The 22,740-nt window shown below is 37.2% G+C and overlaps 1 protein-coding gene across 2 annotated transcripts in view; it reads right to left on the bottom strand.

Moving 5' to 3' along the window:
* LOC138736690 (uridine-cytidine kinase-like 1) overlaps positions 1–22,740 on the bottom strand; it is a 111,312-nt gene that overhangs the window by 13,097 nt on the left and 75,475 nt on the right. For both annotated transcript variants that reach the window (XM_069886584.1, XM_069886583.1), the window contains exons 10-14: positions 16,105–16,198; positions 14,610–14,672; positions 9,803–9,925; positions 8,875–8,982; positions 1,658–1,814 (exon numbers count right to left, since the gene is read on the bottom strand). In XM_069886584.1, coding sequence (XP_069742685.1) covers positions 1,658–1,814; positions 8,875–8,982; positions 9,803–9,925; positions 14,610–14,672; positions 16,105–16,198 — 545 coding nt within the window. The remainder of the gene's footprint in view (positions 1–1,657; positions 1,815–8,874; positions 8,983–9,802; positions 9,926–14,609; positions 14,673–16,104; positions 16,199–22,740) is intronic.

The raw sequence follows: 22,740 nt of genomic DNA, 5'->3' as shown, positions 1-22,740 counted from the left end.
AGAGAAACAAAAAGGAACTCTGTGTGACCTGAAAGAAAGAGGTTATGATTTAGAGATTTCTGAGGTGGCAAGTTTCTTCAGCAAGACAATGAAGTTGCTGATTAAAAAGAATCAGTTGTGGGTGTTCAGCGAACAACAAATCTCTCTCTGAAAACCAACAAGAACCTTCCTGAGCAGTAACCATTTACCTTTCAAGCACCAAAGCCTGGTGAACTTCATAAATGTTAAATTCTATGCACAGTATAAGAGTTGCCTGCAATCAGTGAACTTGAAGGGATGAGAAGTGAGATTGGACTATGAGTCAAATAACTTTTCTGAACTTACATACTCATGCACTTAAAATTAGAAGGGGGTTAAGTTAGGTTAGTTAAGTTAATAGTGATAAGTTAAAATGTTATTCTGTTTTCATATTTAAAGATAATTAAAAGCAACTTTTGTTTAAGTAATCATTTGTCTTGGTGAATATCTATGGCTTCAGGTTTTGGGGTCCTCTGGGGCTCGTAACAATATTATTACTGGACAATAAAAGGAACCTTGGAGTCATGTTTTATGTTCCTCATTCTGCCATGGGAGGGAGGGAAAAGAGTGACCGCGGTGGCCCCACACTGTAGAGCACACCACTAATGGTTTACCATCCTGTTGGCACAGGGATGTAACCTTCGGTTGATGAGGTAAGTTCCTTGTATTAGAACATAAGAAATAGGAGCAGGAGTAGGTCATTTGGGCCAATTACCCTACTTAATAAGATCACAGCTGATCAGGCCATGGTCCCCATAACCATCAATACTCCGACAATGCAAATATCTAACCACCTGAGGCAGTTTCCACTTTTTCCTTGGGCAGAGAATTCTACAGATTCTCTACTCTTTGGAGAAGCAGTTCTCCTAATTTTTTGTCTTAAATCTACTTCACCCACCCCCCACTCCCCCAAATCTTGAGGCCACGTCCCCTACTTCTTGTCTCACCTTCCAGTGGAAATAACTTCCTGGTTCTATCTTAATTCTTTATTTCATAATTTCATATGTTTAATAAGATACCCTCTCATTCTTGTAAATCCAGCAAGAATAACCCCAGGTGACCACCTCTCTCCATAGGCTAGTCCCCTCTTCTCAGAATCAGCCTAGTGAACCTCTCTACAATGCTTCCAAGGCCAGTATATCTTTCTCAAGTAAGGAGAACAGAACTGCACACAATACTCCATGTATGGCCTCACAGTATCCTGTAAAGTTGCAGAGGGCCACCCTACTTTTCAATTCAATCCCTCTAGCAGTGAAGGACAACATCCATTTTGACTTCTTGATTACTTGTTTCATCTGCAGACCAAACCTTTGTGATTCATCCACAAGAACTCTCGAGTTTCTCTGCATAACAGCATGCTGCAACCTTTCACTATTTAAATAATAATCAAATTTGCATTTTTTCTTCCAAATTAGATGACTTCACATTTACCAGCATTATACTCCATCTGCCACACCCTTTCCCCCTCAATTAACCTATCTTTATCTCTTTGCAGACTTAGACCGCTGTGCAATTCGCTTTTTCACTCAATTTCATGTCATCAGCAAAATTAGAAACTTAATATTTATTCATAGCCACTCAGATTTAAAATCAAGGGAACAGTTAATTTCTTTACATTTAAATTGATATACAATCTCACCTATTCCAGGAATTATGTGGAATTCATCATTTACTTTCTTGTCTACAGCAGTAGTAATGATGTTAACTTTGGGAAAGGCATAAGCCACCGAGTGTACTCCCATTTCAGCCATCAATAATGAGAGGAGAAAAATTTTATCTTCCTGTACGTCATGATCCTGAAATAAATCAGAATAATTTTATACAGCGTGGCTTTCAATATCACGTTTAGTGTTCATGAACAATTTGTAAAAACTAAAATTTCTACAAAATTATTTCATAAAATTATTAGTGTTCAAATATTCAAAGATACCATAACTTTAAGATCGCTGAAAGTTAATTGGATGTGATAAGACAGAAATAGGCCACTTGCAATATTTTCACAGAACAATATGAGAATCTCAAGTACAAATGACTTCACATTCGATCTGTTATATCACAAGCCTGTCAAGTATATCAGTCAATATTTGTATTGTCACACTTCAGTAAGAAATACCTTTGGGAAGGGAGAAAATTTCATTGCCAAAGTTCTTAAAAAATTCTAGATTGGGATAAATTATGTTATAATATTAATTTACAGCAAACTGAAATAAGCCAATTTAATTGAACACCATTGACTAAGTATAAGATTTTATCTCTACTATTTTAAACCAGAGAGGGAATGACAAAACTAGTTAAGTAAATTCTGTTCAGGAAATTATAACAGATTCTTTGCTTATTATTATTTTTTAGCTTAAAAAACACTGCATGTAAATTAAAAAGGGATTGGATTGGAATGGTAGTAGTATCATATTTTAATACAAAAGCTAGAGGAGTAGAAATTTTGATAAATAAAAATCTTCCAATTAAATACAAAATACAGTTTTAGTCTCATTTGATCAGCTTGTATTAATAAATTGTCAATTTTTGTTTCTGAACAATGGACATTAATGAATATTTATGCACCAAATGGGGATGATGGTAAATTTATACAAGAAACCTCTTTAAATCTGGGGGAAACTACTGAAAATATCTCAGTTGGTGGAGATTTTAATTTTTGTCTTGACCCTTTATTGGATAGATCTACAAAGAGTATATAGAAATCTAAGGCAGCAAAAATAATTTTGTCACTAATGCAAGACCTGAATTTGGTTCATATTTGGAAAAGGACGTATCTTATTCTAACAGACATGATTCATATTCTAGAATTAATATGATTTTATTATCAGTAAGACTTCAAGGTAGGTTACAACAAGTTCAATATAACACAAAACTCATATCAGATCATTGTCCTTTGTTCTTAGCATTATATTTAGAAGACAAGCAGGATACAAGCTTTAGATAGAGGTTTAATAGCATGTTGTTGAAAAAGAAAGATTTTTGTCAATTTATAAGGAATCATGTAAAGCAATTCTTGGACATTAATGCTGACTCTATGGATAATAAATTTGTTCAATGGGATTCAATGAAGGAGTATATATGTGGACATACAAAAAGTTTTTCTTCTAAAGTTAGAAAGGAGTATATGCCTCAAATTAAGAATTTAGAGACAGAAATATTGACTCTAGAAAAGGAATTACAAAAACAGTCATCAGAATAAAAAATCATTCTTTTGAATAAAACGTTACAGAACAACACATTACAATCTTATGGAACGGAAAAAATGATTATGAGAATTAAACAGAGATATTATGAATTAGAGGAACAAACACAAAATTTTAGCATGGCAATTGAAAACAGAATAAAAATCAAAAGTTATTATTGGAACTAGAGATGAGACAGATCACATATCCTATAAACCCCAGAATATAAATAATTATTTTAAGCAATTTTATACAAAATTATATAAATCAGAGTCTATGCAGGATAATAAAATTGATTAATTTTTAACTCAAGTAAATTTGCCTAAATTATGTATAGAAGAACAGAAAATATTAGGAACCTCTTTTACAGTTGAAGAGGTTGGAAGAGTTATTGCTTCTTTACGAAATAATAAATCCCCTGGGGAAGATGGATTTACATCAGAATTTTGTAAAGAATTTAAAGATGTGCTGATTCCTATATTTATGAAAGTGTTAATACAATTTGAAGAAACTGGAAATGACCTGACAGTAATTATAATGGTAATTCCAAAAAAAAAGATAAAGATCCATTAATGCCATTGTCTTGTAGACCGATATCTTTATTGAATGTGGATTACACGATAGTGGCTAAATTATTGGCAAATATGCTGGAAAATATTTTTACCAAAATTAATTAACAAGGAACAAACAGGATTTATTCAAAAAAGAAAATTGGCAGATAATGTAACTAGGTTGATTAGCTTAATTAATCTAGCACAAAAGAAAGATAATTTAAGTGTAGTAGTGGCTTTAGATGCAGAAAAGGCATTTGATAGAGTAGAATAGTACTTTATTTTTAAGACACTTGCTAAATTTAGCTTAGGACAAACATTTATCAATTGAATAAAAGCATTATATATTGAACCAAGAGCTAGAGTAGTGGCAAATGGTCTCATGTCTGATTATATTAAATTAACAAGATCAATAAGACAAAGTTGTCTATTATCGCCTGCTCTTTTTGTATAGTAATTGAACCGTTAGCTGAATTAATTAGAACAAACGTAGCTATTAAGGGTATTAAAATACGTGCAAACGAACATAAAATTAGTTTATTTCCAGATGACATAATTATTTATTTGACAGATCCAGAAAATTCATTAGATAAACTACATATGCAATTAGAGCAATACAGAGCAGTCTCAGGATATAAAGTTAACTGACGTAAAAGTGAAGTTATGCCATGACTTTTGGTGACTCTACCCAATGTAGGCAAAATACAAAATTTAAATGGCCTATATGTGGGACAAAATATTTGGGAAATTAGAATTGATAACCAATTGGAGACTTTTTAAAATTAACTATAGACCATTGTTAAAGAAAATTGAAGAGAATTTTTTTAACAAAAGGGGTTATTTACCAATTACATTAATTGGCTGAATAAATTGTATTAAAATGAATATTTTCCCACGGGTGCAATATTTATTTCAATCTTTACCCATTGATATTCCTAAAAAAATTTTAAGGATCTAAATAAAATTATAAGGAAATCCTTATCGAAAGGCAAGATGTCGAGAATTTCTATGGAAAAATTAACTTGGAGATTTGAATCAGGAGGTCTACAACTTCCAAATTTTGAGTATTATTATAAAACAGCCCAACTACAATTTCTTTCTTCTTTTTTTTGAGAAAGGAGAAAAAGTGGCTTGGGTTAATATGGAAATGAATAAAATAGGTGAAAAAGAATCTAAAGAATTTCTATATAAATGTTATTATTAACTGGAGGAACAGAAACACCAATATTAAAACATTTGGTCAGAATGAGGCATGAGGTACATGTGTTGATAGGAGTTAAGGGCTATGGATTAGTGAGAATGCCAAAATTGATCACGTTTACATTGAATAAAATAAATTTTATTAACTGATTTAAAAAAAAGGAAATTTATTAAATACTGTTATCAAGGGTGATATTTAATGACATTTGACCAATTGAAAGCTAAATATTGGAGTACAAAATAATACAATATTTGAATATCATCAATTAAAGGCTTAAGCAATAATATAAAATCCAAATATAAAAAAGTTTATGTCAGTTATGTATTTATTACGTTTGAGGGGTGTAAAGAAGAAAGATTTTTATAAATCTAAACAGAGGTGGAAAATGACGGGTATAGATATAAATGATAGAAATTGGACACAAATATGTTATTTTCTTTGGCTTGGCTTCGCGGACAAAGATTTATGGAGGGGTAAACGTCCACGTCATGCTGCAGGCTCGTTTGTGGCTGACAAGTCCGATGTGGGACAGGCAGACACAGTTGCAGCGGTTGCAGAGGAAAATTTGTTGGTTGGGGTTGGGTGTTGGGTTTTTCCTCCTTTGTCTTTTGTCAGTGAGGTGGGCTCTGCGGTCTTCTTGAAAGGAGGTTGCTGCCCGCCGAACTGTGAGGCACCAAGATGCACGGTTTGAGGCGATATCAGCCCACTGGCGGTGGTCAATGTGGCAGGCACCAAGAGATTTCTTTAGGCAGTCCTTGTACCTCTTCTTTGGTGCACCTCTGACACGATGGCCAGTGGAGAGCTCGCCATATAACACGATCTTGGGAAGGCGATGGTCCTCCATTCTGGAGACGTGACCTACCCAGCGCAGTTGGATTTTCAACAGCGTGGATTCGATGCTGTCGGCCTCTGCCATCACGAGTACTTCGATGTTAGGAATGAAGTCGCTCCAATGAATGTTGAGGATGGAGCGGAGACAACGCTGGTGGAAGCGTTCTAGGAGCCGTAGGTGATGCCGGTAGAGGACCCATGATTCGGAGCCGAACAGGAGTGTGGGTATGATAACGGCTCTGTATACGCTTATCTTTGTGCGGTTTTTCAGTTGGTTGTTTTTCCAGACTCTTTTGTGTAGTCTTCCAAAGGCACTATTTGCCTTGGCGAGTCTGTTGTCTATTTCGTTGTCAATCCTTGCATCCGATGAAATGGTGCAGCCGAGATAGGTAAACTGGTTGACCGTTTTGAGTTCTGTGTGCCCGATGGAGATGTAGGGGGGTCTGGTAGTCATGGTGTGGAGCTGGCTGATGGAGGACCTCAGTCTTCTTCAGTCTGACTTCCAGGCCAAACATTTTGGCAGTTTCCGCAAAACAGGACGTCAAGCGCTGAAGAGCTGGCTCTGAATGGGCAACTAAAGCGGCATCGTCTGCAAAGAGTAGTTCACGGACAAGTTGCTCTTGTGTCTTGGTGTGAGCTTGCAGGCGCCTCAGATTGAAGAGACTGCCATCTGTGCGGTACCGGATGTAAACAGCGTCTTCATTTTTGAGGTCTTTCATGGCTTGTTTCAGCAAAAGATTGAAAAGAGGATTGGTGCGAGAATGCAGCCTTGCTTCACGCCATTGTTAATGGAGAAGGGTTCAGAGAGCTCATTGCTGTATCTGACCCGACCTTGTTGGTTTTCGTGCAGTTGGATAACCATGTTGAGGAACTTTGGGGGGGATCTGAGGCGCTCTAGTATTTGCCAAAGCCCTTTCCTACTCACGGTGTCGAAGGCTTTGGTGAGGTCAACAAAGGTGATGTAGAGGCCCCGATTCTGGGCAAGAGCGAAGGGGAGGCGGTGGCCCCGGCCTCGGGCGAGTAAGGCAGACGGAGGCCCCAGTCCGGGCAGAAAGAAGGAGGCGGTGGCCCCGGCCCAGGCACAGGGAAAGCAGCGGCGGCCTCGGCCCCGGTCCGGGCAGTATGGTCCGTCCTAGGAGGGGAGGCAGGCCCCTTCAGCCCGGGTAAGAAACCTGCATAGGAGAAGGCCACTCCAATATAAAACCTACAACCCAAGGACCTCGCTGCCACGTCCCAGCTTGCTTGGCCACAGCACACGAACCATGGGTGTAAAAGGTGGTGCCAGTACTGCGCGCACTGCACTCCACCTAAAAGCTCCTTTGCGCAGGCCCGAGGACAGGTCCACGTCCTACCCCTCCACGTCCTCCCCCTCCACAACCTCCCCCTCCACGTCCTCCCCCTCCACGTCCTCCCCCTCAAAAGATGCTCACAAACTCAAGCTAGCATGCTGGAACATCAGAACCATGCTAGACAATGCCGACATTCCTGAACGTCGGTCTGCCCTCATCGCACATGAACTCCTCAGACTTGACATCAACATAGCCGCTCTCAGTGAAGTCCGCCTTGCAGATGTAGGCAGCCTCCAAGAATGCGATGCGGGCTACACACTCTACTGGTCTGGCAAGCCTATGGATGAACGACGCCTATCTGGTGTAATTTTAAAACTTTAACCGACTTTTGATACCCTTCACAGAGAGCTCAATCAAAACACGTCTGCCTATGTCCTTCGCATGGCACGACCCCCCACATAATGATTTTTTTCTTAGCAAACTCCAGTTCCATTTCTACCCCAGAAAGGCGATTCACTAATTTATCAAAATTTAATTATGAAAGTAAATTATATATATTAATCACTCAATAATAAAATTGAAAATATGGAAGTGATAATCCATTTCTTTTAATTTTTAAAAAAATGGGGTTTATTTATACACAGTTGTTTTCCCTGCCATATATATATATATATATATATATGAGGAAATAACTAAATCTAACATCTTCCATGTTCTACTTTATTGGCCAACACTTTTTTTTATTTTCACTGTCTTCATTCTCTCATAAATTTTCCTTTTAGATCTCTCTAAATTTAAAAAAAATCAATTACAACATGGTAGAAGCTGATTCTGGCCAGTGAAACCCATGCTGCACAATTATACCCAATTAACCTGCAACCCAGTACATTTTGGAGGGTGGGAGGAATCTGGAGCTCCGGGGAAAACTCATGCAGGTCATGGAGAGAACAAACAAACTCCTTACAGGCAGATTTGAATTTGAACTCGGGTCACTGGCACTATAATAACGTCGCACTAACCATGCGCTGCACTAACCATACTGCCCATTTGAACCATTTCTAATTTTTCTAATCCAGGGATGCTGTCTGACCTGTTGAACATTTCCAGCATTAGCAGTATTTCATTTGTGGACAGGCTACAAGGTCATCAAAAACTACTGACGTCTTTCACTGTTCAATGAGAAAAGAGGTATGGTAATAGAGACCTGAGTTATTGCATAAATTAACAACAACTATACTTCTCTTTGAAGGTCAAAGAGGTGTGATAAACTATAGGCCCAATTTCTGCTTTGAATTGTATGACACAAAAATCAATTTTCAATTTCTTAAGAATTTGTCTAATTTTTCATTTAAATTGTTCAATTTGCAATTTAATTTGAGGAGCAACTTCAAATACAATTTTGTAGTTCTACTTGCCTTTGACACACCTTAAATGTCAACCGATTATGCACATTTTAAAGACAATGAGCACTCTATAAATGACAAAATACCATCTGCATATCTTCCACATTCAAAACTGGGCTAAACACTGTTTCAACTGATTTATGAATGTGAAGTATCATTACTACAAACAACATCTTTTAATATTTTTATATTTTTTTCTCCATAAATATTTCAAGCAATTCTACAACTAAAACTTACCAGAATCATAGAGAAAAAAAGCCAAAAATTTTTTATTTTTCTCATAACAAAGTATCTTGCTCTTAATCATTAATTCACACAGTTACACTAACAGCAAAGATTGCAATTCAAATCACTACATAAATTCTATAAGCAATCTAAACCCCTAACCAACTGGATACTCACCAGAAGGACTCTAACTGCCATCATAGCTGCAGCACCTGTTGATACTGTGCTGTCCATCAAAATGACATAATCTTCACTGATATCCTTAGGTAATCGAAGATAATGTAGCTATATAAACATACAAAAGAGATCAATCTGCAGCCATTAATAGACAAGTTTCATCCTGTTGAGAATGCAGTTATATTTTACACAAAAATGCAGAAGTTCAGCAAGTCAGGCAGATTTCTTTATGCAACAAATATAAAGATACATAACCAATATTTCTGACATGAGCCCTTCCTCAAGGTTTGAGCTAAAAAGCAGACAGGCATCTGAATAAAATGGTAAGGGAGGAGCACAGAGCCACGGGCAAGAGGTTATAGATGTATAGGAGTGAGAGGGCACAAGAGAAAAAAGCTGAGAAGTGAGAAGGAACGGGTATAGCTCTGAATGGAGAGAGTGGGAATGACTATGGAAGAATTACAAAGCAAATACAGTCTCACAGTAAGACAAGATAGCAGGGTTATTGCTATCTATTCTAGAGCAATTAGCAAACTAGATTATGTTATGCACAAATTTATTGCATATCTGGCAGTGTTTTTATTTTGAAAACATTAACTCACGAGAGTAAATCACAAAAGTCTGCAGATGCTGATTGAGGTAAAAACACAGAGATGAACTCAGCTGGTCTCACAGCATCATTACCTACATTTTGGGCCTGGGCCCTTCCTCAAAGTGTGAGGAACAATAACTCATGAGCAGCCCCATGATGCAACAGATTAAGAGAACTGATATTCTTAATTGAATAAATAGATTAATAGATTGACCAAGTTTATTTCAGATATAGCTAATGACATTAAGCCCTACTATGTGGAGAAAATATTCAAGGCATGGCAATTGTTACAAGATTCATGAGGAAAAATCTTCAAGATTGACTGACGGACAGTACCTCAGGCTCTCCTGTATCATGATTAGTCTGAATCAGAATCTTTCCTAGTCTGATATCCTTGCACACTGCTGTGAGGGCCTGCTCCATTGTTTCACCAGCACGAAGAATAGAGACACCTGTTATCTACAGAAAAAGTGACAGTTCATAGTTATACGAATGAATGACAATACAAAGTTATTTATTTGATTCTTTTTATTACACTGTCTGAGATGACAGTAGTTGGTAAGAAAGACATTTAGAGCATCCAGTATTCTCCAAATTCCATCTCTAAATCATACAATTTTCACATTTACATCCACAGCTATCTTCAGCAAGTTGTTTATAATTGATTATATCCAATCACAGATAACAGCAATATAAAAGTGAAATGCACAGTAGATATTTGCCACTGTGTATTAGATTATTTTGTAAATGATAAAATTTAATTCAAATTTTAAAGTTCAAATGAAATTTGTTGGAGTCAATGGGTCACATTGGTCTTGCTCCTCTCTGGCAGCAATGTAGAGAACTGCTGGCTATTTTCCTTTCATTCTTCTGTTTGTAACAAGCCAGTTTCTGAAACATGGCTAAAATTAACTGAAAGACAGACATGTTACCACCAAACTAACCAAGCAGAAGGCTTGGATACGCTTCAGCTTTATGACTAGGTAAAAAGCAAATTCTAAGCAAGAAAGTAAGTGCATGCAAGTAGATTTCTAATTTTATATCATCTTGAAGTTTTAAATCAAGGCCTAGTACATTAGTATCCCAGTTAGTGTACACGATAGGATGCTTGGTTCTAGCCTGCAGAAGGCAAATACCCCACTACAGTTTACAGAAGACATCCACTTGGACTGCACATGCTGTGTCAGAAATTTGGTGCAGATCCCGGCTTTCACTCGTGTTCCTGTAGCAAAAAAAAAACCCACCCAACTCAGGGAGGAAATACTGATTTAGGATGGGTTGGCTGAGCAGTGTGGCTGTCCAACATGGAAATCCAAGCTATACTCTGGCATGTACAGTGAGGTAAACCATTGCTATGCATTGGAATCATCAGCTCCACAAGTTAACAAAACAGCTGAATTCATGCCACTTCATATCAAATGACATGCCTCTTCCTCCACCCCTTTTTTTTGCTTGCACACCAAGAACATGTTACTGTAAATAAATCTCTGTGCTGGGGAAATTATGTGATTTAATAAAAAGATGATGATATAGCAGCTTCCAAAATACCTGACCAAAGCTGATGAAAAAGCAGAGAATCTGGGTGGTCTGTCAAACCGGAGCCTAACAGCTCAGTGCTGAGATACACACACACCAGCTCTCACAAGCAGCTTCTCTGCACTAAACCATGGGAAATTCACTGTTGCCTTCATGCCAGGTTCTGAGTACAACAGCGAGGGGGGAGAGATTTGATTGTTATCAGGATTCATCATGAAAATTTGTGTGTTCTTCATTATAACAGTAACAAAACTTCTAAAAGTACATTATTAAAATGAAAAGTGCTTTAAAATTACTAAAAAACAAAATTCCGGAGAAGCTCAGCAGGCCAAACAGTGTCCTTTATGTAGCAAAGGCATAGATACATAACTGATGTTTCGGGCTTGATGATCACTTCATCAAAGTATGAGAAGATGCCAGCAAGTGTCCGAACAAAAGAGTGGGGGGGGGGGGGGGGGCGGGGGGCGGGGGAGAGGCAAAGGCAGGAGATGATAGGTGGAAAAAGGAGGGAGAGGACAGCAGCAATGAGAGGGATGGGGATGATAGGGCTGGGTGGTTGAAAGAACTGGAAAGTCAGGAAAAGGGGGAGGGGGAAGAAAAGGCAAGGAGATTTAATTGAAAGCAGTAAAGTCAATGTTCATGTCATGTGGCTGGAGGGTGCCCAGACAGAAAATAAGGTATTGTTCCTCCAATCTGTGGGTGGTCAGGGAGGGACAGTACATAAGGCCTTGGACAAACATGTGAGTGCAGGAGTGTGACCCAAAATTGAAATGGTTGGCAACTAGGAGGTCACTGTGGTTGTGAATGGAGTGGAAGTGCTGAGTGAAGCAATCTCCCAGTCTACAACCTGTCTCTCTGATGTACAGAATGTCAAAAAAGGTGCAACAAATGCAGTAAATAAAAAGTCCTCTGGATGTACAAGCAAAATGATGGTTCACATGAAAGGCCTGTTTGGGGCCCGTACCACAGTGAGGGAGGAGGTGTGAGCACAAGTGTTGCACCTCCTGCGGGCACAGGAGAAGGGGCCAGGGGTGTGATGGGTAGGGAGGATGAGTGCGAGGGAATTGCAGAGGGAGCAGTCCCTGCAGAAGGCCAAGAGGGGAGGAGAGGGAAAAATGTGTCTGGTGGTGGGATCCTGTAGTAAGTGCACGAAATTCTAGCAGATGATGTGATGGATGCGAAGGCTGGTGGGGTGGTAGGTGAGGATGAGGGGGATTCTATATTTGTTGCATCTGAGGGCAGAGGGGGCCAGAGAAGATGATTGGGAAATGCAAATATGGGTGAGGGCTGAATTGATAGTGGTGGAAGGGAAGCTATGTTTGTGGAAAAAGGCAGACATTTCAGAAGCTCTGGACTGGAAGATCTCATCTTGGGAACAGATGCGGCAGAGTCAGAGAAAATGAGAGAAGGGAATGGAATCCTTGTAGGGAACAGGGTGTGAGGAAGTGTAGTCCAGGTAGTTTTGGAAGTTGGAGGGTTTGTAGTTCAGGTTAGTGGAAATCTTGTCTCCTGAGATGGAGAAAGAGAGATCCAGGAAGGGGAGAGTGTTATCGGAGATGGACCAGATGAGTTTGAAAATCAGGGCGGAAGTTGGACGCAGAGTGGATGAAGTTGACCTTAGGCAGCTCTGATATAGTCATTGATATACTGGAGGAAGAGTTGAGGGGTCTTGTCTGTGTTGGCTTGCAGCATGAATTGCTACACAAAGCCTACAAACAGACAGGCGTGACTGAGACCCATGTGGGTACCCATGGGTACTCCTTTGATTTGGAGGAAATGGGATGAGTTGAAGCTATTTGGAGTGAGGTCAAGTTCTGCCAGGCAGAGGAGGGTGGTTGGGTCTTTGGTCCAGGAAGAAGCAAAGTGCTTTCAGACCTTCTGTGTGGGAGACAGGAGATGGAGGACATGTGAGGTTGTAGGTGGGGTGGGATTGGACTGGGGAGAAAGGATAGAGTCAAGGTAGTCAAAAACTATTTTACAAAAAATGCTTCTTTCCAGAAATAATTACCCACGTAGATTAATACTTTTAATGATCTTATTTCAGTTAAACATTTTATGGTTAACCCCCATCTTAATAAGATCTTTTAACATTCTTCTTTAATCATATATTAATACAGATTTAAATCCAAAATACTCTTATTTGAGCCTTATCCATAGGGCACAATTTGTCTGATTTATTCTCTCAGCTCTCTTTATAATCTTGCAATTAGGCAATAGAACACATCAAATTCTATTTGTACAAAGAATTCATTTCCCTGTACAAATTCATGATCATTTTTTTTTTACTTCAAATGCAATTTATTTCACCTGTAAATAGTTGACGTGAAATATCATGCAACGAAGTCCAAGTCCTAGGAGCAAGATTAGTCCATTTGCCCATCGAGTCTGCTCCACCATTCAATAACCTTTGACACCCTTACCAATCAAGATGGCCTCCACAGCCATCTGTTGGAATCCCACAGATTAACCACCCTGGCTGAAGAAATTTCACCTCACCTCTGTTCTAAAGGGATGTCCTCTTATTCCGAGACTGTGCCCTCTGACGCTCGGCTCTCCCACTACTGGAAACATTTCCACATCCACTCTAACCCTTAGAATATTTGCATGTTTCAATTCTTCTAAACTCCAATGAGTGGAGGCTCAGAGCCATAAAATTCTCCTCATATGTTAACCCTCTCATCCCAAGTTTCATTCTCAAACCTCCCATGGATTCTCTCCAAAGCCAGCATATGGTTCCTTAGCTAAGAGGCCCAAAACTGCTTACAATACTCCAAAAGTGGTCTTATCAATGCCTCAGCATTACATCTTTACTTTCATATTCTAGAATTGTTTTCAAACTGCCCCCCTAAACTCACATTCCACTTTAAGCAATCCCTATGCTGTAAGTGGTCTATGGTTACTAAGGGATTACTTAAAGTGGTATGTGAGTGGAAAGAAAAGGTTTGAAAATCAGTTTTAATTGTACCTAAATGACTTGTTATTTGCACAGTTTCATAACTGCAAAGGAAATGGACGAATTACAATTTTTCTCCAGTAAAATATTTCAGTAACAATTGGGTCTAGAGCAGTGGTTCTCAATCTTCCTTTCCCATTCATATACCACCTAAAGTAATCCCTTACTAATCACAGAGCATTCATGACATAGGGATTGCTTAAGCTGGAATGTAAGTTTAGGGGACCAAAGCCTTAGAAAAAAGCATTAAAATCTCTCAAAGTCAAAGTTTTACTGCACAGAAACAGACCCTTCAGCTTAACTTGTCCATTTTGACCTAGTTGCCTACCTGGGCTAGTTCAATTTGGAGGGAAATAGAAGAAAAATTCTGCCATTGCGAGGAATGACAACATGCATGTACATTGGACTTTTGAATTTAATATAATGAAAGCTCCATGTCAGGTGTTCATAACAGGGATGGCCTGTAATGCTCTAGGCAGTGTTATTTTTAAAAAGATTTATGTGCAATAATTTACAAACCTATCCATATGCAATTGGCATAGGTCCCCATTAACAAATGTTTGTGGTAATAAACATTTATTCTAGTAATTTAAAAATAAAAACTAGCAAACACTCAATGGGGCAGATCTCAGATAACAATGGCAAGATACCCACCCGTTTTCCATTGAATCGCCTTCCCTCATACAGCTCTCCCTGAGGAGTTTCCACTGTAACAGGCTGCAAAAATTCAGAGAAGGAAATTAGTAATAATTTAAAGAAAAATGTTGCCTTTAATTACTTTGACAGTAAATACTAATACATCAAATAGACTTGTGTTGACTAATATTACAGGACTAACCAAGGCCTCATTCTTTCCTTATTGCATTCCCCTTGTTATTTCAAGAAATACACAGGTCATCATGTACACATCACAATAATAACTTATTCTAAACCATGTCGCCATTTGTCATTGGAAGAGTGGAATCTCCCAGTTCCAGCAACTGCTGTTTCTATACATTCTCTATTCCCCTTTCCCTTCAATAAACTAATCTAATGTTCTAAAAATGTTGAGATAATTTTTGCTTTAATTTCTAGTTTTGTATTGCATTTCACCAATACGATTGATCCTGTAAAAATATTCTTTCTATTTTGCATTCAAACATATTTTTGACTCTTTGGCCTATACCTCTTAAACTTTGGAAGAGTATAATTGAGAACAAAGTTTGAAATGCTTCTCTGTGCAGGAGACATGCACTGATTTTATTGGAAACTCTAAAGAAGGAATGTGTGAATGCAACATGCAAAAACTCCATATTCCTTCCAAAGTCATGCAAGTGTAAAAAAGGTGCAAATTCTCACATTCCATTTTAAAAAAATAGACACAGCACTTAACAGGCCCTTCAGTCCCATGAGCCTGCACTGTTGAAATACATCCATTGCGATCATTTTGGTAGTATTTTCTAGATTAACAATTTCCAGTGGAAACCAGAGAGGCAGATGTTTCTCTCAAATGGCTGGTACACCACTTGCCCTCATGTCAAATATGGCTACCCAAGATATCATTAAAAAAGAGGAATATATGAAAGACCTGGTGCAGCCTATATTGAATATAGGCCACACCAGGACCATCCTTGAAGATATCAGATGTCATCACCTTGCCAGTCTCCCAATGCATTGCTTGGTAGGGATGGGTGGTCTAACTTGCACTGAACGGTTTAATCCCTTTATGAGCCTGTTAACATTTGCTCCTATATTTCAGACTTGGGCTGTTCAAGTACTGCCTATTTGCATTAGATATTTCAAAGGTAACATTAATTCAAAGATATGATCTGTGGCCTTTGAGCAATTGCCTGAAGGTCACGCAAAAAATTGCGCAAAATGGAGTTGCAAATCCCAATGAAGTCAAACATTTGTTTTGCAGTGTACGAAGATTGCTCTAACCGGAACAATTTCTACAGCCCAATATTCCCAGCTGGTTTATCCCACCCAACTCTACATTGAAATAAGTCACCAAAAATGGTCATTATTTTCATTCAAATTTGTGGTTTAAATTCTTCCAAGATTGAACCTTTATGTCTAATGTTAACAAATTAATTATACACATGTATATTAAGTCAAATAGAATATTTTACTGTATATCAGGCTATTTTATAAATGACAATAAACTTACCTTGAGTGGCAGAAAGGAAAGGGCATGCTCAATCAGCAACCTCATTAACCTTTTTGAATAGAAGATGAACTCATCTCGACTTGTATCTTTATTTCTGTGCAAGAGAAATTATTAAAAATATCAAGAATATTTTACGTCAGATTTGATGGAAAGATATTCTTTTCAAAAATATCCTTTAAATATTGTTTGAAAATCATATGTTGTATATTATGATCCTTGTTAAATTAAAGCAAGCAAAATAAAAACTTTGAAAACATCGAAGGAATGAGAGAATCCAGAATCCAACTAAAGAGTACCTTCAAAATGGTCTCCTCTATGTTAGAGACACCAAGTGCACATTGGGTGATCTCCATTCAGACTGCAAAGATTACTGTGAGCAACCATTTGCCTGTGATTTATTTCTGAATTCCAGAAACTGTTGTGTTCTGCTTCTCAATTCTGGAGTTTTTTCTCCTCTCATGCACACCTCATTCAGACAGAAGAAGCCAGGACAGTCTGCACCTCCCAAACCCATAACCTCTACCACTAAATAGAATAATAGCAGATATGTGGAGGTCTGCAGGCTCCCCTCCTTGTTACACACTATCCAAGCTTGGAAATATACAAATTGTGTTCTTATTTTTCACTGAATCCAAATCCCAGAACTCCTTGCCAACAGCACTGTGGGAGTACCTTCATCAGAAAGATTGCAGTAGCTGAAGGCAATACCTCACCATCTCTTTCCAGAAGTAGGAATGGACATTAAATATTAGCCTCATCATTGATGTCCAGATCCCAGAAAATATAATCTCATTTGATGATTCTTCTCATGCATCAATCCTTACATACAGCTACAATTGCCACACCTTTTTTTTAAAATCCTTTTCTCCATCTCATTGGAAAACTTCCAAGAATCATTAAGCCAACAATCTTGCTTCTCTTTAAGCTAGATAGTTTCCAACTTTATTGAGACACTAATTAGAAAAACATGCTATTTCCACATTCAGTATACTGCAATGAAAAAGAATACGTTGACAGTCTTATGACAATTCTTCCTAATGGTCCTTTGGCTTTAATATTATTAAATTTTGTTATTAATCAAAAGTGATTTAGTTTAATATGAAACAGAATTTTAAATCTAAACAAAGCAAGCTATAAAGGCATGAAATGTAAATTTGCATATTGAAGGGTGTGACAGATGACAAATGAATAATCCAAGGGGCGTGGCAAGATGGCGTAAGGATCAGACGTGCCTCCCAGTCCTCTCCTGACTCTATCTTATTGTTTTGTCTAGAAATGCCCGTTAAAATTTTTTAAAAGTTTAGATAATTTCAGTGCTGTTAATTTAACTTATGATGGTACAATTGGTGGAAAAGAGCAAAAAAAAACGACAACAGATCATCAAAAAACTACATTTTCCAAAAGTTCAAGTTTTGGAGCCTACCTACAGGAAAGACACCGGGACTCAGCATGAAATGGATCCCAGGAGAGAGGTACAGTGTTCGGATGTAGAGCTCTATGTTACATCGGTAGAGCCCCCTAAAGAGGGCGCCAAACAGCCTTTAGAACAAAGAGTTACTCAAAGGCATTTGTCAACTATCTTATACAATGCAGGGATTATCCAAGATTATGACTGAACTTGGTACTAGGTTTAATACTCTGGTGAAAATACATTCTCAACAGATGGCTGAGTTTGGAGCTTTTAAGCTTGAAGTGAGAGATAAATTTAATTCATGTGAAGATATAGACGAAATACGGGATCAAGTTTTTGATGTGACCAAAATGGTTGAAGACTTACAAACTCAAAATAAAAATTTGGTGAAAAAGATTGATTATTTGGAAAACCAATCCAGACGGAACAATATAAAGATTATTGGTTTGCTGGAAGGTATGGAGGGACCAGACCCAAGAAAATTTTTTACTGAATGGATTCCGCAGGTGCTGGGTCAAGAACATTTCCCGGAAGGTATAATACTGGAACGTGCTCACAGAGCCTTGCGTAGAAGACCTATTTCAGGTCAAAGTCCAAGACCTGTTTTGGTTCGTTACTTGAATTATTACGACAGAGAAATAATTTTACGAGTGGCTATTAGAAATGCACAACAGAGAAAATCACCCTTGATGATTCAAAATAATCGAGTTTTCTTCTATGCGGATTTGAGTCAAGAAGTTATGTTCCAACGACGGGAATTCAATCCTGCTAAAGAGTTGTTGTGGAAGAAAGGTTACAAGGCAACCTTCAGATATCCAGCTGTTTTGAAGGTTTTCCAAGATGGTTGCCAACCAAAGTTCTTTGATTCTCCAAAGGAAGCTATAGCATTTGCTCAAGAGCTGCCAATTACTCAGTTTCAACAGAGACATAGTCCGCCGCGATCTCTAAGGAGACAAGAGATGGAAGAAAAGAGCCGTGCTCCAAGAAGGAATGGTTGTAATGGTGACTCGGCAGTTGGAGCTGATTAAAAGAAGAGTTGTCCTTTTGTTTTCTAATGTTTTTTTTAAAAAAAGGGATATTAAATAATGATGATGTTAGTTTAAGATGAAGTGAGAGTTGGGGGAGAGAACTGGATAGGCACTATTTCCTGAAAGTCATCTGCTACGTGTGAGTTATCTCACACCCATTTTTTTTGGGAGTTATCGCATTGCGCGGTTTAGACGGGAGGGGGTATTTTTAACCTCCTACCCGTTTTTTCCTTTTTTTTTATATTATTAGATTAAAGAGTGAAGGGGTTTTTTTTGTTTAAATATAAAAAAAAGCATAAGAAAGTATTTGATTGTTTAAAAAACTAAAAATTGATGTGGTTTTTTTTGTAAAGTTTATTCAGTAGATAAGGAATATTTGAAATTTAAATGTGAATGTGATGGATAAGTTTTTTTTAATATTTTTTCTTTAACTTTAAGGTGAAAGGAGTGGTAATTCTGGTGTATATTATTTTGCTATTTTAGTTATAGAACGAAGGGAATAATGGTGAAAGTTATAAATTGAATTGTACAATTCTTAATGAGGCTTGAATTTTGTTTGTGGTTTATGCTCCATTTGTTGAAGATATAGATTTCGTTGTAGATGTGTTTTTATTATTTGTATATCTGAATTTTAACGTAATGATTGGGGATATTTAAATGTGGTATTGGAGCTTTTATTGGATAACTATTCAAGAGTAAAAGGGAAAAATGGTGGAAGAGTACTAAAATTGAATTGTACAATGCTTAATGAGGTTTGAATTTTGTTTTAAGATGGTGGTTTATGTGACTAATATGATGATAGATGTGAAGTTAGTTGATATTTGGTGAAGGTTTATCTCTATAGAGAAAGTTTTTTTCATCTTTTTTTCCATGCTACAATTTTTTTTTAAGAATTGATTATTGTTTAAGAATTTTTGATAATGTTACTAACTTTACTAATTTTTTATATTAAGTTTGAGTTAAATATATGTTTCATCTTAACTCCGTTTGTTAAATATGTGCATTTAAGTTTGATTTAAATATGTTTTTTAAGTCTGATATTTTAGTATTAATTACTTTTCTTTTTGTTAGTATTTTAATCGGTTATGTTTTTGTATTTTTTTGTAAGTGGGTTTTTTTCTCACATATATTATTAACTTTATTAATTCTTCACTCTTTATTTTGGGGGGGGGAAAGGGGGGTTGGACTAATTTGAGTTGGGTTATTAATGTGTAATAATTATTGGGGAGGGTATAGTTTATTTAGATTACTGATACTGTATTGTAATTTTATTATTTTATTTTTAATTTTTTTAAATGTAATCCTATATGTTATTCATGTTATAAAATCTTAAATAAAGTTTAAAAAAAGAATAATCCAATTTCAAGAAATAGATACCCCCAGGGGCGTGGCAAGATGGCGTAAGGAACAGATGTGCCTTCCAGTCCTCTCCTGACTCTAACTTATTGTTTTGTCTTTAAGTGCCCATTAAAACTTTTTTAAAAAGTTTATAAATAGTATGAGGTGTTGAATTAATACCTAATGGTACATTTGTTAAAAAAAAGTAAAAGGAAACATCAACAGATTGTTAAAAAATTATATTTTCTGAAATTATCTGAGCCTGCTTGTTTACAAAAAGCCACGACTCAGCGTGAAATGGATCCAGGAAAAGAAGCGAAGAATTCGCCCTTGGAGCTCCGTTCTGATTTCGTAAGTCTTTCTGAAGGTCGTTTTCAGCTGCCTTTAGAACAAAGGGCTGGCCGGACGCCAGTATTTCAAACAACGTCTACTGAGACTTTGACTACTGAATTAGCTGGGGCGCCACCAGTTGGAGATATACCATCAGTTATAACAGCTCTTCCAGATACTGACGTAACGAAGCTTTTAAAGGAGGTTTGGATCAAAGATAACCCTGATCATCAGCCTCCTGATACTTCTGGGGGGTCTGTGACAGGGGCTCTTACACGGAGTTAAATTGCAAGAAAAGCTACTAAATTAAAAGAAGGGATAGAAGGTCCTCTGATTCCACAAGAACAGCAGGATCCCACCATGTTTGGATCTACTGATGTTGATATACTTTTCAAGAGTCTTGAATATAAGATATTTTCTTCAATGATGCATTTAGGAGATTCTATGAATAATTTTACTTCTAAGATTAATACATTGGTGGATGTCAATACTCAACAGATGGCTGATTATGGAGCTTTTAAAGTCGAAACTATTGAAAGACTTGAGATGTGTGATCAAGGATTATCTGATGTACAAGATCTATTGCAAGATGTGAATAAAACAATTGAAATGCTACAGATTCAGAATAAAGATTTAGCAAAAAAGGTTGATTATTTGGAGAACCAATCTAGACGGAATAATGTGAAAATTGTTGGCTTGCCAGAAGGCATAGAAGGGTCAGATCCAAGAAAATTTTTCACTGAATGGATTCCACAAGTGTTGGGACAAGATAAGTTTCCTGAAGGTTTAATATTGGAACGGGCTCATAGAGTTTTGAGAAGGAGACCTTTCTCAGGACAGAATCCAAGACCTATTCTGGTTCGCTGTTTAAATTACTGTGATAGAGAGACTATTTTATATATGGCTATTAGAAATGCACAGCAAAACAGATCTCCTTTGATGGTTCAGAGTAATCGTGTTTTCTTCTATCCGGATTTGAGTCAGGAAATTATGTTTCAACAATGTGAATTTAATTCTGTGAAAGAATTATCGTGGAAAAATGGATATAAGGCAACATTTAGATACCCTGCGGTACTGAAGATTTTTCAGGATGGATATCAACCAAAGTTCTTTGATAATCCTAAAGAAGCTATGGATTTTGCTCAGCCTTTACCAATTACGCAATTCCAGGAACGACGTAGTCCTCCACGGTCTCCTCCAAAGAGGGCAGAGCTGCAAGAAGGGAATTTGATTTCTGGAAGAAATGGAAGAAACGGTGGTCGCAATGGCAAAGGAAACTCATTTAATAGATAAGGAACATTTGAAATTCAAACGTGAATGGGTTGGGCACGCTTTTTATTCTTCGTTTAATTCTAAGGCAAAAGGTGTGGCAATTTTGGTACATAAGAATCTACCATTTTAGTTACAGAGTGAAGAGAAAAATGGTGGAAGATTATTAAAATTAAATTGTACAATCTTTAATGAGGCATGGACTTTGCTTGATGTTTATGCTCCTAATGTTGAGGATACAGCTTTTGTTGTGGATATGTCTTTATTACTTGGACAATCGAACTCTAATGTGATGTTGGGGGAGATTTGAATGTGGTGTTGGAGCCTTTATTGGATAAGTACTCAAGAGTAATTAAGAAGTCTAAGATGGTAATCCAAGTGATTAATATGATGGCAGATTTGAATTTAATTGATATTTGGCGAAGAGTTAATCCTACAGAGAAAATTTTTTTTTTATTCCTCGCAACATAATTCTTTTTCTAGAATTGATTATTTTTTAATATCAGCACATTTGCAGGATAGGGTTACATCTGTGGAGTATAAGGCTAGATTGGTTTCGGATCATTCATTATTATTATTAGAATATTTGAGTTCACAAGATGTTCAGAAAGCTTTAAGATGGAGATTTAATACTATGCTATTACGACACGAATTTAATTCTGTGAAAGAACGGTTGTGGAAAAAAAGACATAGGGCAACATTCAGGTATTCTGCGGTACTGAAGATTTTTTAGAATGGAAATTAGCCAAAATTCTTTGACAATCCTAAAGAGGTTATGGACTTTGCTCAGTCTCTACCAATCATGCAGTTTTAGGAACGATGTAGTCCTTCAAGGTCTCCAAAGTGAGTAGAGATGTAAGGTGGGATCCAGATTTTTAAAAGAAATGGAAGCAATGGTGATCGAAGTGGTAACGTTGATTTAAAAAAATAAATCTTTTATCTTTTTTTTGAAAAGCGTTTAAATAGTTTAAATAATGATGATAGTTTAATGAAATGGGAGTTGGGAGAGGGAACTGGGTGAGAACTAGTTTCCAGAAGTCATCAGCTACCTGTGAGTTATCTCACACCTAATATTTTGGGGGAGTTACCGCTTTGGGCGGTTTAAACAGGAGGAGGTAGTTGTGACCTCCAACCTGTTTTTTTTTCTTTTTAATTTTTGGGTTAAGAAGTGAAGGTTTTTTTTATTATTTTTTTAAACTCTTTTTGTTTTCTGATTGTAATTGAGAGGGAATTAGGAGGTTTTTTTTCTCTCCTTTTTTT

This window comes from Narcine bancroftii, chromosome 6 (genome assembly GCF_036971445.1).
Source record: "Narcine bancroftii isolate sNarBan1 chromosome 6, sNarBan1.hap1, whole genome shotgun sequence".
NCBI lineage: Eukaryota > Metazoa > Chordata > Chondrichthyes > Torpediniformes > Narcinidae > Narcine > Narcine bancroftii.
The sequence above is the reverse complement of the archived record's forward strand: the minus strand, read 5'-3'. Positions and strand labels throughout refer to the sequence as shown.